The 17,893-nt window shown below is 39.3% G+C and overlaps 1 protein-coding gene across 4 annotated transcripts in view; it reads right to left on the bottom strand.

Moving 5' to 3' along the window:
* LOC126281330 (phosphatidylinositol phosphatase PTPRQ-like) overlaps window positions 1–17,893 on the bottom strand; it is a 410,186-nt gene that overhangs the window by 28,143 nt on the left and 364,150 nt on the right. For all 4 annotated transcript variants that reach the window (XM_049980191.1, XM_049980192.1, XM_049980188.1 and 1 more), the window contains one exon: window positions 7,582–7,717. In XM_049980191.1, the coding sequence (XP_049836148.1) occupies window positions 7,582–7,717 (136 nt within the window). The remainder of the gene's footprint in view (window positions 1–7,581; window positions 7,718–17,893) is intronic.

Here is a 17,893-nt window from a genome sequence, read left to right as displayed (position 1 = left end):
TTATTAGATATGGTATAATTTTCTGTGGAAGTTCAAGTAGTGTTTCTCGAATACTGAAACTGCAAAATAAAATTGTCAGATACATGTGCACTGAACAGCAGAGTCTTGTTGCCCATTATTTCAGAAACTCCAAATCCTAACTGTTCCTTCCATACATATTTACAAAATTGTAATCTTCCTACACAGAAGGCAAAAATTATTTGAGGAGAATCATTTTAACCACACATATAATATAAGAAATAAAAATAATTTTATGTTACCCACACTCCAGTTGAAGTTGTATGTACAGACTCTGCAGTGTATAGGGATGACAATATTTAAGGAGTTAATGGCAAAAACATATTTAATATGAAGCCAAAAATTTTAAAAACAAGACTACAGCATATTCTGTGGGAGAAACACTACTAATCAATAGAAGATTCGTAGAGGATGGTATGATAATTTAAGCAAGGGTAATTAAGTGCTAGATTTCATTGCCTGTAAATGTAACAAATTTGTATGTTATTATGATGCTGTTTGTTAACATCAGCTGTTTTTGTTTATGGTGAAATTTTACCACAGTTTTGATGTGTCTCCTGTACCTGAATCAAATGATCTAGATTATGCACTTTATGAGACTAATAAACCGTAATTCAATAATTCAGTGGTGTCTTCTGGCTGTGGGCTTACCTAAAAAATGCTGTGTTCTCCAATTACGGATGTAACTGAATTAAAACATGCATTGTGCAACACATTCTGAATGTTATCCCTGAGACACTCTGATGTATTGTGAAACGTTGTTTTTTGATGTCAGCTTGTGGCAGGAAATGGTTGACATCATACTGAACATGTCTTGCACAAGTCTCACAACAATTAAAATTCAATCTCATTGTTGCTTTTTATGCATGTTTTGGCCACATGACCATTAAAAGCCAATTTTTCCCATCCAATGTGGAGTGACCTTGCCATGGTAGATGGGCCTACCTAATGAACAGTGTCACAATTGTTGAATTTCAAACATATGTGGTCGTGCTCATTACACAGTATGGTTGGTGTAATGTGCAAGTCACACCATAGCTCTCATCATATTGTGATTCATCTGTCATTTGTAGACAATCCCATTTACATTATGAGTTATAATGTTTAAAGCATCATCAATTCCCCCCTCCCCCCACATCTTAGATTGTATTTCATTTGAATTGAACATCTTTCTCAGTGCAGTTCTTTTTCTTTTTTTTAAAAAAAAGCTGGAACTTTAATTATGATCTCTCTGTACATATCATAAAAATAATACAAATACACTATGTTTTACTAACCTAATTACGAAAAATATATCTGTTTTCTGCTGAGCATCATGTCATGATGATGATTAAGTACAGGTTTTATTTTTTTGTAAGCTGTAATGATACCTAAGGTCGTTTGCTTTTCCAAAATGTTGTATATGTTAAATTCACTGACTGCAAATATCTTGGCATCAGCTGTGTTATACACAGATATACTAGCTATTACAATATTGTAATATTCCATCCTGGACCATTGTTTTATACTAACTACTACTGAAATATAAAAATTTGTACTGGACCAGGACTCAAAACCAGATTTCCTGCTACTCATCGACAGTTTCCTCAACCACTTAGAGTATCTATGAATACCTCCTGGACCAACCCAAACTTCAATATGTCACACAGTCTACATCCTATTCAACAGTGCCCTACATTCATTACTTAATGCTCACAGCTTCACTCTGTATTCCTGCTCAGTGAGAATGAGACTATGATATTATTGTCTTGTGCCTGTCTTGGTGTGTAATATTTGCCTTTGTGTCTGGATGAACAGAGATTAATTGTGATTGACAGCCATCTGAAATTAATTCGAAATTAATTTCCTAACTGCTATTATCTTGGCATCAGCTGTGTTAGGCATAGATACGCTACCTATTAACGACATATGAAAATATGTGCGAGACCAGGACTCAAATCCATATTTCCCACTTGTTGTGAGCAGTCTACTCAACCATTTAGGACCATCTGGAACTTCCATATGTCACTCAGTCTGTACCATAGTCCCTTACATTCATGGTAAAAGGGTGTAGACTGTGTGATATATGAGAGCTTGGGTCAGTCAGGGAGGCAAGCATGGACAGCCTAAGTGGTTAAGATGACTGCTCATGTTAAGTGAAAAATCCGAGTTTGAGACCCAGTCTGGGACAACTTTTTATATGTTACTAATAGACAGCATACCTATGCCTAACACAGCTGATAACAGTTATTTGCAATTAAACTGCCAGAGACTGTGATCATGTGTGTGTGAGTTCCATTTGCGTGAGTGCGTGTGTGTATGTTGGGTAATTTTGATAAAGGCCTTGTTGGCCAAAACCTAACTTTCTGACAGTCTTTTTGTTGTTGTTGTTGTTGTCTTCAGTCCTGAGACTGGTTTGATGCAGCTCTCCATGCTACTCTATCCTGTGTCTTTTTGTTATGTCTTTCAATATTCAGCATTTCTGCTGTATGGTGAGTAGCAGCTATCCTTTTCATTATATTGTTGTTGGATTAATTGTTTTCAGTAATGTTTTAAAGTTGTTCAGTTATTTGATGTTGCATGTCTATTATAATATGATTTTTTATTATTTTGACAGTTGTAGGAATTCAAGATTGACAGCTAGTTAGTTACTTAAAGATAGAATAAAAAGCATATTATAATATACTTGCAACATTAAATCATCAAACAACTTTAAAATGTTACTGAAAAAATACTACAGTCAACAGCTACAGACAGCAGTAATAGTTTACTCAAAGTTGATATATGTCCACCTACAGTGTTAGGGCAGGTAATGATGGAGGCAACAAAGCCATAATAAGCTTACATACAAAAATAAAATACCCAGCAACACATTATCTACTAGTTCTCTGCATAAAGGCAATTTTATTAGCATATTTGAATAACACCTCCTGCCTCTCACCGCAAATTTGATACCCATGGATGCACGCTAAGGCTTTAGGAGAGCATCCTTTTTTTTTTTTAAGTGAAAGAGATGACAATTGTTAAAAACTATTGGTGATTAGTATGTCTTATATGGAAACAGCTCATTTTGGAGCCACCAGAAAGCTCAAAGTCAGTACAAATGCATATTGTTGAGATCTGAAGTAGCAGGTGAATTTTGCATTAGGTTTCGACATTCCAGAAAAAAATTGCCAATGTATTCCTGCCATTGTGCAATAGCTGGCACTGTTCCAACTAGTAACCTAAGTTGGTAATACTTCTGCCGGCTGGTGTGAACCAAACCATTGGTGCTCAGGCTATTTATCTGTAGGGCAGTAAGGAGGACGTGGAGAGAGTACAGAATGAGGATGAGTGGGCCATCATTGGACAGTGGACTTTTATGCCTTTTGCCTCTTGATCATGCTGGTGGCAGCTGGTCTGGTGAGTTGTTAGAAGTTTGGGCACTGGCGAACTGTATATCTAGTATCAGTGCCTGTGGTATAAAAGAGTGTGCATATCTGATATACATAGCTAGCCTCGGCTGCTGAAGGTCTTCTTGTTAACAGGTACTGGTGTATTTGCTGGGTTCTGTTGCAGAAGTCAGCTAGCTGTATGAGTTCACCGGCAAACTGTGTTCTTGCGTTTGAAGCATATGGAGTGTTTCTGCCAACTCTAACATTTCTAGATGCTGTTTTCTGAATTCAAGTTGGGGTCATGTAATTGACACTCAGTTACTTGCTTGTGTATCACTGGGTCACATCTGTAGTGAACAGGGAAGTAATGAACAGGCTTGACAGTAAGAAAAATGATTGTCAGTTATTAATTATAGCTCATTTTGCAGGTTTGATTCCATTGTACACATATTATATGAATAAATTGATGTGCTAAATGCCTGTCACATGTGGGAAAGAGGGATCTGCCAGCACAGTACACAGTGAACAAGTGAAGCTAATGTTGTTTATATTCTTACATTAACCTAATTGTACTGTACCTCTTAGAACAGCATTTTGCACATGTTAGTTGGACACTTTGGTAAGGTGCTTTTTGTGAGTAACTTAACAGCCACAAAGCAGTATCATTCCCTACATTTTTCCTTTTATCATAATAATATATGGAGCTTTTTCTCATTGATCATAATTGTACTTTGAATATACACTGATTTTTTAAGTTAACATTTTCCAGTTAAGTGTTATTTACCAGTCTATTTTACATAACTAAAGCATACTTTTTCCTCACTTGAGTGCCGGCTAACCTGTTTGAACAACTAAAAGATATACTGGCGGATACATTTCAGTTAAGTTTTACTTGTTACTCTATTTCAAAGAGCTAAAGTATAACTGCCCCTCAAGTAAGTGTTGCCGGAATGACTGTAGGATATTTTGGCTGTTGTTTTTAATCAAGTGTTATGTGCCAGTCTATTTTAAATAACTAAAAACATAACTGTTTTCTAATTAAGTGCTGCTGCAAACCTGTTTGAATGACTGAAAGGTATATTGTACAATGATGTTTTAATGGAATGTTACTTCCTAAGCTGTTGAAAAATTAAAGATTAATGTTTTCTTAACTGAGTGTTAGTTATCAGCAAATGAAAATAACTGCTAGATTAATGTTTCTTAAATAATCACTGCTGTGATTGGAACACCGACTGTTTATTAAGTTAATGCTTCCTTATAGTAGACTGTCAGTGCATGTCAAATTGAATTTTATTTTGTTGGATTATTGCCATGTTAAATTTTATTAAAGTTTTCAATTAATGTGATTTTGCAAAATGTGAAACACAACTCAGTCAGTCACTCCACCCTTTTATCCTAATGGCCCTTTAACTTTCTACACCATTTATAAATATTGTGGAGATACCATCAATGAATCTAAATGTTATATGAGCTGGGTGGATAGGAATATTTTTGATTGAAGTAGAAGGGTGTCTTTTATTTCCCACGGCAGTTTTGCATATTTGGCATTCAAAGTAGAAACAGTTGTATTTGGTGAGAAATTCATGACTGTAGTACCAAGAGGATGCTGGGAAAGGTGGCTACCATGTCAACAGTAGCATTAGCTTTGGGGCTGATTGTTTTATAAACTTGTAACATGGTGTACTTAACATACTGCACTATCCTAGTGAATGTTATACTAACTTCTCTTGAATTTTAATTTTTTTCATCCATTGTAGTTTTACATTTTGTCCACTCTACTATGTAATATGCACTTGTGAGTCTGGTGACATATGTGCTTAAACTCAATTTGTTATGTTTACACAGTATGACATTTGTTTCTTATTCTCTTTAGCTGGCAGCGGTGGTCTCGCGGTTCTAGGCGTGCAGTCCGGAACCGTGCGACTGCTACGGTCGCAGGTTCAAATCCTGCCTCGGGCATGGATGTGTGTGATGTCCTTAGGTTAGTTAGGTTTAAGTAGTTCTAAGTTCTAGGGGACTAATGACCACAGCAGTTGAGTCCCATAGTGATCAGAGCCATTTTTTCCTTATTCTCTTTATGTTACAATTAGTGAAGCACATTCCTTAAGTTTAATGCTTTGGTTACCTGTGGTTTCTGTCTGAAAGCACAATTTTATTAATTTTTGTAAACACCAGTGCCTTTATCATGAAACCACTAACTCTATTGTAAGACAGAGACATACACCCATCAGCCAGAACATTGTGACCACCTGTCTAATAGCCACCGTTGGTGTGAATGAAAACAGTAATGCATCATGGCATGGAAGCAATGAGGTTTTAGGAGGCCACCATATCTGAACATACAAATCATCTAATTCCTGTAAAATCAAGGGAGGGTGACAATAAGCTCCGAAACCACATTCAGTCACATGCCAGATGTGTTCAATCAGATTAAGATCTGGCAAATTGGGTTGCCAGCACATCCATTAGAACTCACCACAGTGCTCTTCAAACCAGTCCATCACGCTCCTGGGTTCATAACATGGAAATTACCTTCCTGAAAAATGTCACTGCCATAAGGAAAAATGAACATCATGAAGAGGTGTATGTGGTCTGCAACCAGTGTACGATACTCTTTGGTCATCACAGTGCCTTGCAAAAGCTCCACTGGACCCATGGATGCCCACACAAATTTTCCCCAGAGCATAATGGACATGCCACCAGCTTGTCTCTGTCCCACAGTAGAGGTGTCAAGGACACGTCCCCCTGGTAGACGACAATTCATGCCCTCCCATTTGCTTGATGAATGAGGTGTTGGAATTCATCAGACTATGAAATGCTCTGCCACTGTGCCAATATCCAGCCCAATGATCTTGTGCCCATTTCAGTCATAACATGGGCACACACATGGGCATCGGCTGCAGAGGCCCACTGTTAGGGGAGTTCTGTGTACTGTGTGTTCATACACATTTGTACTCAGCTCAGGATTAAAGTCTGATGTTAGTTCTGCCACAGTTAACTGCCTGTTCTGTCTTACCAGTCTGCCCTGCCTACGATGTCTGACAGCTGTAATGACGGGTTGTCACCCAACCCCCTGTTGTCTGGATGTGGTTTCACCTCGATTTCACCACATACTGCAGACACTTAGAATAGTTAGAACTGTGCCCCTGAAACACCCAACAAGTCGTGCAGTTTTCAGAATGCTAATGCTGTGCCTCCAGGCCACCGCAATCTGTCCTTGGTCAAACTCAGATAGATTGAACATCTTCCCCAGACAGCATGCTCACTGATACTACACACACTGTGCTTGTGTCTGACTAGCAGTCATCCCTCATCAAGTTACACACTGCTATCGCCTGGACAGTTTTATATAGATAGTAAGTCAGTGGTCATAGTGTTCTGGCTGATCAGTGTATAGTGGTACACTGAGGTACTTCTACAAATGTAGTGAACTGTAGCAGTCACTTAGAGTATTCAACACAACTGGTGGCATGGGATGGAGATTGTGCTATGTGATTGTAGGAGATTATGGTATGCAGCCTTTTTTATTTTTGTGGCCACAGAGGTCAGTGACAGTGAAAGTAAGTATATGTAATGTTATTTTGATGTAGATTTTGGTCTGAATTACTGCTTTTATCTTTTGTACATGATTTCTAAATTTAAGCCCTGAGGCAGTATGTAGTTTTGATACAAAATTTATTAAATTTTAGCCCATTCTTGCTTGTTATTTAGAACTATAAATATGAGTTCATGGAAGTTTTGAGATGTGAGATAGTGTCCAGGAGAAAGCGAATTTTCTTTCAAATATAACACAGGAAGTGAGTGGTTCCAAAGTGAAACACCTCCTTAGAATAACTGATTATTTACTTTTTGTCAATTTTTTCTTATATTTCTTGCTTACTATAATAATGAAAGACATTTTTGTGACAATTTTAAAGTTATATTCCAAAGTGAAACCACCTCCTTAACATTATTGGTATTTACTTTTCCAATTTCATCTTGTACTCATGGCTTAATATGGTAATAAAGTTTAATTTTGTGAAAAATTTTGAAAGTATAATTTTTTCATATTGTTAGAACTCAAAGGGTTAATATTTAACACCAAAATCTCCACTGTCATTCTGATTAAGCTCACTACATTAATATGGTTATTTTAACTACTTCTATTTACATATTTGAATTTGTTTCATATTGTTTCAATATTTACAAAATATTACTGAAATTATTTTACCTCTGACTGCACCATATTTGTTCGTTGCTTTCGGAGATTGTAAACAACACCAAATATATCAATAGTTTTATTTTCTCGTATATGTTGTAGTAGAATATCAAGTGCAACTAATGTTCCTGTTCGGCCAACTCCAGCACTGAAAAAAAAAGTTTATGAAAAAAAGGTTACTTGACAGTACAGTAGTTTTTTTAAATTGATGTTTCATGTGAGATACACTATTCAATTCATTATTGCACATATAGGTTAAAAAATACAAGTAAACAAGTTTTCTGACAAATTATTACTTACCCTGCTTTATGAGGAATGCCTCATAAGTTTCTAAAAACATCTACTAGATGGCAGGCACAACTGAGCTGAAATTTTACTATTGTTTTAAAATATATCATCTGTTGTCTTCAAAACAATGACAGCTGAGCAATTAGCCAAGTAGTTAAAAAAAATGGTTCAAATGGCTCTGAGCACTATGGGACTTAACATCTATGGTCATCAGTCCCCTAGAACTTAGAACTACTTAAACCTAACTAACCTAAGGACATCACACACATCCATGCCCAAGGCAGGATTCGAACCTGCAACCGTAGCAGTCACGCGGTTCTGGACTGAGTGCCTTAACCGTGAGGCCACAGCGGCCGGCTGCCAAGTAGTTTGTTTACAGTGAATACTGAAGACATAAGGTTGAGAAAAAAATATAAATGGGAAAGATTTTGTTGGACTTCCTTTTTTTCTTTTATTATGATTTTTATAAAGGCCCAACTCAACAACAAAGTCTTGGATCACTTCATTCAGAAAAAAATGATTTTTTATTGGTTTGCAGAATTTCATCAAGTTGTAACAAAATATGAGAAGGTCAGCTAAAAATGGTTTTGTTTAAAAAAAAAACATTTATGCTGTGCGCACACAAAAGGATTAAGCAGAAGGCATGTGACTTACTGTATCACGGAAACAAAAACATTTAACCATGAAAAAGTTCTGTTTCCCACAATGTGACTGAAGCTCAAAATGAGGCTACTCTCAACTGGTGTAAGGAATTGCTTAAAACATTTGACCAAGGAACTACAAAATCTGTATACAACATAGTAACAGGAGACAAAAATTGAATTTACCCACCCAACAAAAAAGTGAAGTACCCAGGGGACATGTTTGGATGTCAATGTAACTTTGCACATGTGCACATCATCAACAAGTATGTAAATGATTAGAGTTCCAAATTCTGTGACAGGTAGAATGGATGCAAGAGTGCATGTTAATATTGTTGATGTTTAATACCATTATCAAGCCTGACAGAGTATGTAATATATGTGTATAGCAACATATGTTGAGTGATCATTGTGAAGGACTCATAAACTCCACTTATTTCTGTGAGACAGAATTTGAAAGGAGCCATATTGCGCATATCCATTTGTCCATCTGGCCAAATTGTGCATTGTCCAGATTTGTGGGCCATTCAGATGTGACAGTTGCCTGATGTTGGATTCATGGGAACATCAAGGGTCCAATAAACCTTATCTGTACACCACAAGGAAGGACTGCCGTATTGTGCACTAAGCACATTCCAGCCCCTTGGCATGTTCACCTGCATTCTGAGAACAACTAACAGGCTCCCTGCAACATTATGAGACTACAATGTTGTGGAGAGGCACAGCAGTGTCACCCCTGATATCATGGTATTGGGAGCCACCAGGTATCATATTAGGTCACAGTTGGTAGTCACTGAGGGAACTCTGATGGTTCAACACTATGTCGCAGACACCCTGGATCCTGATGCAATGGTACTGTGATGTCTTGTCTTGTCTTGTTTCTTTTCTTTTCTTTTCTTTTCTTTTCTTTTCTTTTCTTTTCTTTTCTTTTCTTTTCTTTTCTTTTCTTTTTCTTTTCTTTTCTTTTCTTTTCCTTTTCCTTTTCCTTTTCCTTTTTTTCCTTTTCCTTTTCCTTTTTCTCCTTTTCCTTTTTTTCCTTTTCCTTTTTTTTCCTTTTCCTTTTCCTTTTTTTCCTTTTCCTTTTCCTTTTTTCCTTTTCCTTTTCCTTTTCCTTTTTCTTTTCTTTTCTTTTCTCTTCTTTTTATTTTCTTTTCTTTTTCACAGTACTCACCAACACACATGGCATGTGTCTCTATAAGCTGTTTGCATGATATCAAGGTTCCACCATGGCTAGTAAGATCACCAGATGTATCCCGAATAGAATAAATAAGGATGAGCTCAGACATCTACTTCATCTTAGCACAAGTATTCAAATATCCAAAACTAGTTATAACAGTTGTGGGCCTGATCGCCTCAGAAGGGGATAACATGGCTTTACATACTGCCAAGTTATTTGTAAATTTGACTCAATCTTGTAATCAATGAAATAACATAACATACCCACACCACCTGTAAAGTTTCATTTCCTTTCCTCCTCCACTTCTGGGTGTTTCACTGTTTTTGTCAGGCAGTGTGTTTGCACAAGCCAGATATCAAGGAGGAGTCAACTGTATGGGTTTTACTAAATGAGTGGAAACACAAAGGAGGTCCCTTGGTGAAGAAAAATGATAGCTTGTTAAATTTTAAAGGTGAGTATTTTGAGACATAATAAAATGAGTCATGCAAAAGAATTTAAAAGGCAGCCGTTATGGTCTTAATTATTCACCAATAATAACTTTGTGAAACTACAGGTACAACAAGGAGAAGATAAACAATTTTGTAATAACTGGAATTTTCCTTACCTAAAAATAAAAAGAGAGGCCTATAGCAGCAATTTTTAAAGATCAGTCATTCTGAACCTAAGTAAGGATGCAAATTCAGTGCAGAAATTATGTTTGTGTTCTTTATTACAGTAGTGTATATTGCATTTTTATTTGCAACTATCTTTTTATCATTGGGATTACATGGTATTGACGTGTAAATACAAGAGATCTCCAGGATTCTTGAGGTGGCATCTGCAATATGTTCAGTTTGTTAAAAACATACTATTCCTTTGAACACTATTATGAAAAGGATGAATTACTACTCACTGATGCACTGAGTTGCAGTCAGGCACAAAAAAGAGTGTTACACATTAAGCTTTTAGCCACAGCCTTCTTCAGAAAAGAAAACACAAACATATTCACACAAGCAAGCACACCTCACATGCACATGGCTGCTATTTATTGCCACTCCAGCCAGAATGTAGCTACTGTATGGAACAAATACAACCTGTAGTGGGCTGGGCAAGGGGAGGGATAGCAGTGTACGGATGGGGGAGAGGATTGGCGGGGTGTGTAGGGAACAGATGATAGCAGGACAAGGCTGTCAGGTGCAGCACTGGGAGGCTGGTGGGAGGGGGCAGGGGGGGAGGCAAAGGGGAAGAGGAAACGGTGAAGGAAAGCAGCAAAGAAGGATAAAAGACGGGTGGGTGCACTGGCAGCAATCAAGTTATGTTCAGCCGCATGTCGTGCAACACGTTGCCCACTTTGCCATTTGCCATATTTTGGTGGTGACCATTCATCCTGGCAGGCAACTGGTCAGTAGTCATACAAATATAAAAAGCTGTCCAATGGTTGCAGCAGAGCCTGGGTATGACACGACTGCTTTCACAGGTGGCCCATCCTCCAATGGGGTAGGATAAGCCTGAGGCATGAATGCAATAGGAAGTGCTTGGTGGGTGGATTGGGCAGGTCTCACACCTAGGTTTTGCACAGGGATATGACCCCTGTGTCAAGTGTTTGGTATTGGGAATAGCATAGGGATGGACTAGGATGTTGTGGAGGTTGGGTGGGTGACAGAACACCACTTAGGTGAGGAGGGTAGAATGTCCCTCAGTTCAGGGTATAATGATAGATAATCAAAGCCTTGACAAAGGATATGGTTCAGTTGTTTCAGTCCAGGGTGATACTGAGTTACAGAAGTGGTGCTCTTTTTTGGTGGTAGTGGGAGGATTGGAGGTGTGTGCAGATATACCGTAGGAAACATGTCTCTGGACTAGGTCTGGGGGATAGTGACTGTCTGTGAAGGCCTATGTGAGAAATTCAGCATATTTGGCAAATGAATTCTTATCACTCCACATATGCTGACCACAGACGGCCAGGCTGTACTGGAGGGATTTTTCGTCTTGAAGGGATGCCAGCTGCCGAAATGCAAATAATGTTGATGGTTGATGAGTTTAATGTGGACAGAGGTATGGATGGAGCCATCAGAGAGAAGGACGTCAGTGTCCAGGAAGGTGGCACACTGGGTTGAGGAGGACTAGGTGAAGTGGGTGACTGACAAGGTAATGAGGTTGTGAAGAACTGAGGATAAGGTGTCTTGGTCCTAAGTTCAGATCATTAAGATATAATCAACAAACATGAACAACACCAGAGGTTTTGGGTTTTGGGAGGCTAGGAACATTTCCTGTAGATGGCCTATAAACAGGGTTGTATAGGAGGGTGCCATGCAATAAGTTAATAAAGGCATGGTTTTGCAACAGATTTATTTGTACACCTTCCATTCAAAGTCTTGTGTGATTGTGTGTATGTTTTCTTTTCTGAAGAAGACACTAGCCAAGAGCTCATTGTGTAATAGTCTTTTCACTGTGCCTGTCTGCAACTCAGCATATCATCTTTATGGTGAGTAGCACTCTATCCTTTTCATAATATTGTTGACATTCAAACATGGACATCTCCTCCTTTGGTAAGATGCTGTGAGTGGAAGCATGCGGTTAAGTGTTAGGGAATCAAAAGTTAGAAACAGTCATTGCATCTACATGATATTCTCACATTATAGTGATGACATTGTAAAGTTGCTGTAAGAAAGTGTCAACTATAAATATTACTGCTAATACTACTACTAATTTTAATAATTAGAATTACATGAGAAAAGACAACCACTCACTGTATAGAGAGAGTGTTGAGCAAGTTCTGTCTTTCTCATATATTGCTGGAAAATTAAGTCAGTTGTTTTTGTAATGTCTTACTAATTCACTGAATGGCAATAAATGTTCTACTACAAACTTTGGCATACAGAACATACTGCACGTATGTGCATACATACAGGAAATAAATTAATCTTAGTATCATGGGAACAAGGATGTAGATTGTGTATTCAAAACATTAACTGAAAATAAATGTGAAAAATTTTTCTGAACAACTCTATCTCTCTTACCATCCATCATCGCCCTACAGCAATCATTTCCTTGGTAAGGCCAATTGTGAGGTTTGATTTAAGAACAAGTTTCTTGCCAGCATGTGATAGTAATTATTTTGAGGCAATATGCAAGATATTGTATGTGCATAGAAAGCAACATATTATATTGTAATTATTAGGTAATTATAGAATAGTGAAATATTAAGTATCTTACTATGTTCAATACAAGTAAAATTCTGATAATTGTTCACATTCTTACAATCTATCCTTATCATAATATTGTTCTTGAATTCAAATACACTCCTGCGCAGCATTTGTGCACCGCCGCCGTCAGTGTCAGCTAGTTTGCCATGGCATACGGAGCTCCATCGCAGTCTTTAACACTGGTAGCATGCCGCGACAGCGTGGACGTGAACCATATGTGCAGTTGACGGACTTTGAGTGAGGGCGTATAGTGGGCATGCGGGAGGCCGGGTGGACATACCGCCAAATTGCTCAACACGTGGGGCATGAGGTCTCCACAGTACATCGATGTTGTTGCCAGTGGTCGGCGGAAGGTGCACGTGCCCATCGACCTTGGACCGGACCGCAGCAACGCACAGATGCACGCCAAGACCGTAGGATCCTACGCAGTGCCGTAGGGGAACGCACCGCCACTTCCCAGCAAATTTGGGACACTGTTGCTCCTGGGGTATCGGCGAGGACCATTCGCAACCGTCTCCATGAAGCTGGGCTACGGTCCCGCACACTGTTAGGCCGTCTTCCGCTCACACCCCGACATCGTGCAGCCCGCCACCAGTGGTGTCGCGACAGGCGTGAATGGAGGCACGAATGGAGACGTGTCGTCTTCAGCGATGAGAGTCGCTTCTGCCTTGGTGCCAATGATGGTCGTATGCGTGTTTGGCGCCGTGCAGGTGAGCGTCACAATCAGGACTGCATACGACCGAGGCACACAGTGCCAACACCTGGCATCATGTTGTGGGGAGCGATCTCCTACACTGGCCATACGCCTCTGGTGATCATCGAGGGGACACTGAATAGTGCACGGTACATCCAAACCGTCATCGAACCCATCGTTCTACCATTCCTAGACCGGCAAGGGAACTTGCTGTTCCAACAGGACAATGCACGTCCGCATGTATCCCGTGCCACCCAACGTGCTCTAGAAGGTGTAAGTCAACTACCCTGGCCAGCAAGATCTCTGGATCTGTCCCCCATTGAGCATGTTTGGGACTGGATGAAGCGTCGTCTCACGCAGTCTGCACGTCCAGCACGAACGCTGGTCCAACTGAGGCGCCTGGTGGAAATGGCATGGCAAGCCGTTCCACAGGACTACATCCAGCATCTCTACGATCGTCTCCATGGGAGAATAGCAGCGTGCATTGCTGCGAAAGGTGGATATACACTGTACTAATGCTGACATGGTGCATGCTCTGTTGCCTGTGTCTATGTGCCTGTGGTACTGTCAGTGTGATCATGTGATGTATCTGACCCCAGGAATGTGTCAATAAAGTTTCCCCTTCCTGGGACAATGAATTCACGGTGTTCTTATTTCAATTTCCAGGAGTGTATTTATGTTGATTAAAATTCATACTTATTTCTTGTGTTGATGTTGTTGTTGTGGTCCTCAGCCCAGAGACTGGTTTGTTGCAGCTCTCCATGCTACACTATCCTGTGCAAGGTTCCTCATCTCCCAATACCTACTGCAACCTACATCCTTCTGAATCTGCTTAGTGTATTTATCTCTTGGTCTACAGCTATGATTTTTACCCTCCACACTGCCCTCCAATACTAAACTGGTGATCCTTTGATGTCTCAGAACATGTCCTGCCAACCGATCCCTTCTTCTAGTCAAGTTGTGCCACAAACTTCTCTTCTCCCCAATTCTATTCAATACCTACTCATTAGTTACATGATTTAGCCATCTGATCTTCAGCATTCTCCTGTAGCACCACATTTTGAGAGCTTCTATTCTCTTCTTGTCTAAACAATTTATTGTCGATGTTTCACTTCCATACGTGGCTACACTCCATACAAATACTTTCAGAAACAACTTCCTGACATTTAAATCTATACTCGATGTTAACAAACTTCTCTTCTTCAGAAAGTTTTCCTTGCCATTGCCAGTCTACATTTTATATCCTCTCTACTTTGACCATCATCAGTTATTTTGCTCCCCAAATAGCAAAACTCCTTTACTACTTTAAGTGTCTTATTTCCTAACCTAATTCCCTCAGAGTCACCTGACTTAATTCGACTACATTCCATTATCCTCTTTTTAATTTTTTTGATGTTCATGTTATACCCTCCTTTCAAGACACTGTCCATTCCGTTCAAATGCTCTTCCTAGTCCTTTGCTGTCTCTGACAGAATTACAACGTCATCGGTGAACCTCAAAGTTTTTATTTCTTCTCCATGGATTTTAATACCTACTCCGAACTTTTCTTTTATTTCCTTTATTGCTTGCTCAATACACAGATTGAATAACATCGGGGATAGGCAACAAGCCTGTCTCACTCCCATCCCAACCACTACTTCCCTTTCATACCCCTCGACTCGTCTGACTGCCATATGCTTTATGTACCAATTGTCTATAGCCTTTCATTCCCTGTATTTTGCCCCTGCCACCTCCAGAATTTGAAAGAGAGTATTCCAGTCAACATTGTCAAAAGCTTTCTCTAAGTCTACAAATGCCAGCAATGTAGGTTTGCCTTTCCTTAATCTTTCTTCTAAGATAAGTCTTAGGATCAGTATTGCCTCACGTATTCCAACATTTCTAAGGAATCCAAACTGATCTTTGCTGAGGTCAGCTTCTACCAGTTTTTAGATTCATCTGTAAAGAATTCGTGTTAGTATTTTGCAGCTGTGACTTATTAAACTGATAGTTCGGTAATTTTCACATCTGTCAAAACCTGCTTTCTCTGCGATTGGAATTATTATATTCTTCTTGAAGTCTGAGGGTTTTTCGCCTGTCTCATACATCTTGCTCACCAGATGGTAGAGTTTTGTCAGGACTGGCTCTTCCAAGGCTATCAGAATGTTGTCTATTCCGAGGGCCTTGTTTCAACCCAGGTCTTTCAGTGCTCTGTCAAACTCTTCACGCAGTATCATATCTCCCATTTCATTTTCATCTACAAACTCTTCCATTTCCATAATATTGTCCTCAAGTACATTGCCCTTTATAGACCCTCTATATACTCCTTCCACCTTTCTGCATTCCCTTCTTTGTTTAGAAGTGGGTTTCCGTATGAGCTCTTGATATTCATGCAAGACATTATCTTTTCTCAAAAGGTCTCTTTAATTTTCCAGTAGGCAGTATCTATCTTACCCCTAGTGAAATAAGCCTGTACATCCTTACATTTGTCCTCTAGCCATGCCTGCTTAGACATTTTGCACTTCCTGTTGATCTCATTTTCGAAATGTTTGTATTCCTTTTTGCCTGCTTCATTATCTACATTTTTATATTTTCTCCTTTCATCAATTAATTTCTATATGTCTTCTGCTACCCAAAGGTTTCTACTAGCCCTCATCTTTTATCTATTTGATCCTCTGCTGCCTTCACTATTTCATCCCTCAAAGCTACCCATTCTTCTTCTACTGTATTTCTTTCCCCCATTCCTATCAATTGTTCTCTTATGCTCTCCCTGAAACTCTGTACAACCTCTGGTTCTTTCAGTTTATCCAGGTCCCATCTCCTTAAATTCCCACTTTTTTGCAGTTTCTTCAGATTTAATCTACAGTTCATGACCAATAGATTGTGGTCAGAGTCCACATCTGCTCCTGGAAATGTCTTACAATTTAAAACCTGGTTCCTAAATCTCTATCTTACCATTATATAATCTATCTGATACCTTTTAGTATCTCCAGGGTTCTTCCATGTATACAACCTTCTTCCATGATTCTTGAACCAAGTGTTAGCTATGATTAAGTTATGCTCTGCACAAAATTCTACCAGGCGGCTTCCACTTTCATTTCGTAGCCCCAATCCATATTCACCTACTATGTTTCCTTCTCTCCCTTTCTGTATTCCCAAATTCCAGTCACTCATGACTATTAAATTTTCGTCTCCCTTCACTACCTGAATAATTTCTTTTATCTCAACATACATTTCATCAATTTCTTCGTCATCTGCAGAGCTAGTTGGCGTATAAACTTGTACTACTGTAGTAGGTGTGGGCTTCGTGTCTATCTTGGCCACAATAATGCGTTCACTATGCTGTTTGTGGTAGCTTACTGGTACTCCTATTTTCTTATTCAGTATTAAACCTACTCCTGCATTAGCCTATTTGATTCTGTATTTAAAACCCTGTATTCACCTGACCAAAAGTCTTGTTCCTCCTGCCACCGAACTTCTCTAATTCCCACTATATCTAACTTTAACCTATCCAGTTCCCTTTTTAAATTTTCTAACCTTCTTGCCTGAATAATGGAAATGACATTCCACACTCCGATCTGTAGAACGCATTTTCTTTCTCCTGATAATGACGTCCTCTTGAGTAGTCCCCGCCCAGAGATCCAAATGGGGGACTATTTTACCTCTGGAATATTTTACCCAAGAGGATGCCATCATCATTTAATCATACAGTAAAGCTGCATGCCCTCGGGAAAAATTACGGCTGTAGTTTCCCCTTGCTTTCAGCCATTCACCTTACAAGAACAGCAAGGCCATTTTGGTTAGTGTTACAAGGCCAGGTCAGTCAATCATCCAGACTGTTGCCCTTGCAACTACTGAAAAGGCTGCTGCCCTTCTTCAGGAACCACACATTTGTCTGGCCTCTCCACAGATACACCTCCATTGTGGTTGCTCGTACGGTACGGCTATCTGTATCATTGAGGCATGCAAGCCTCCCCACCAATCGAAAGGTCCATGGTTCATGGGGGGCACCTATTTCTTAACAAATATAATCATTTTATTTTTTGTATTACGAGTTCTAGATGCTTCAGTCCAGAACCACGATGCTCCTACAGGTTTGACTCCTGCCTTGGGCATGGATGTGTGTGATGTCCTTAGGTTGGTTATGTTTAAGTAGTTCTAAGTCTAGGGAATTGATGACCTCAGATGTTAAGTGCCATAGTTCTTAGAGCCATTTGAAGCATTCTATATTAGGATCACCATCACCAAAATGACAAAAAGAATGGAAACAGAGGAAGCATCCTTCTTAGGGGTGCTCAGTACCCAGTTGCTGTGCATTTAAGAAAGCTGAATGCCTTCCATACAATATGCGTCAGCTGGAGCC

This window comes from Schistocerca gregaria, chromosome 7, assembly GCF_023897955.1.
Source record: "Schistocerca gregaria isolate iqSchGreg1 chromosome 7, iqSchGreg1.2, whole genome shotgun sequence".
Taxonomy (NCBI): domain Eukaryota; kingdom Metazoa; phylum Arthropoda; class Insecta; order Orthoptera; family Acrididae; genus Schistocerca; species Schistocerca gregaria.
The sequence above is the reverse complement of the archived record's forward strand: the minus strand, read 5'-3'. Positions and strand labels throughout refer to the sequence as shown.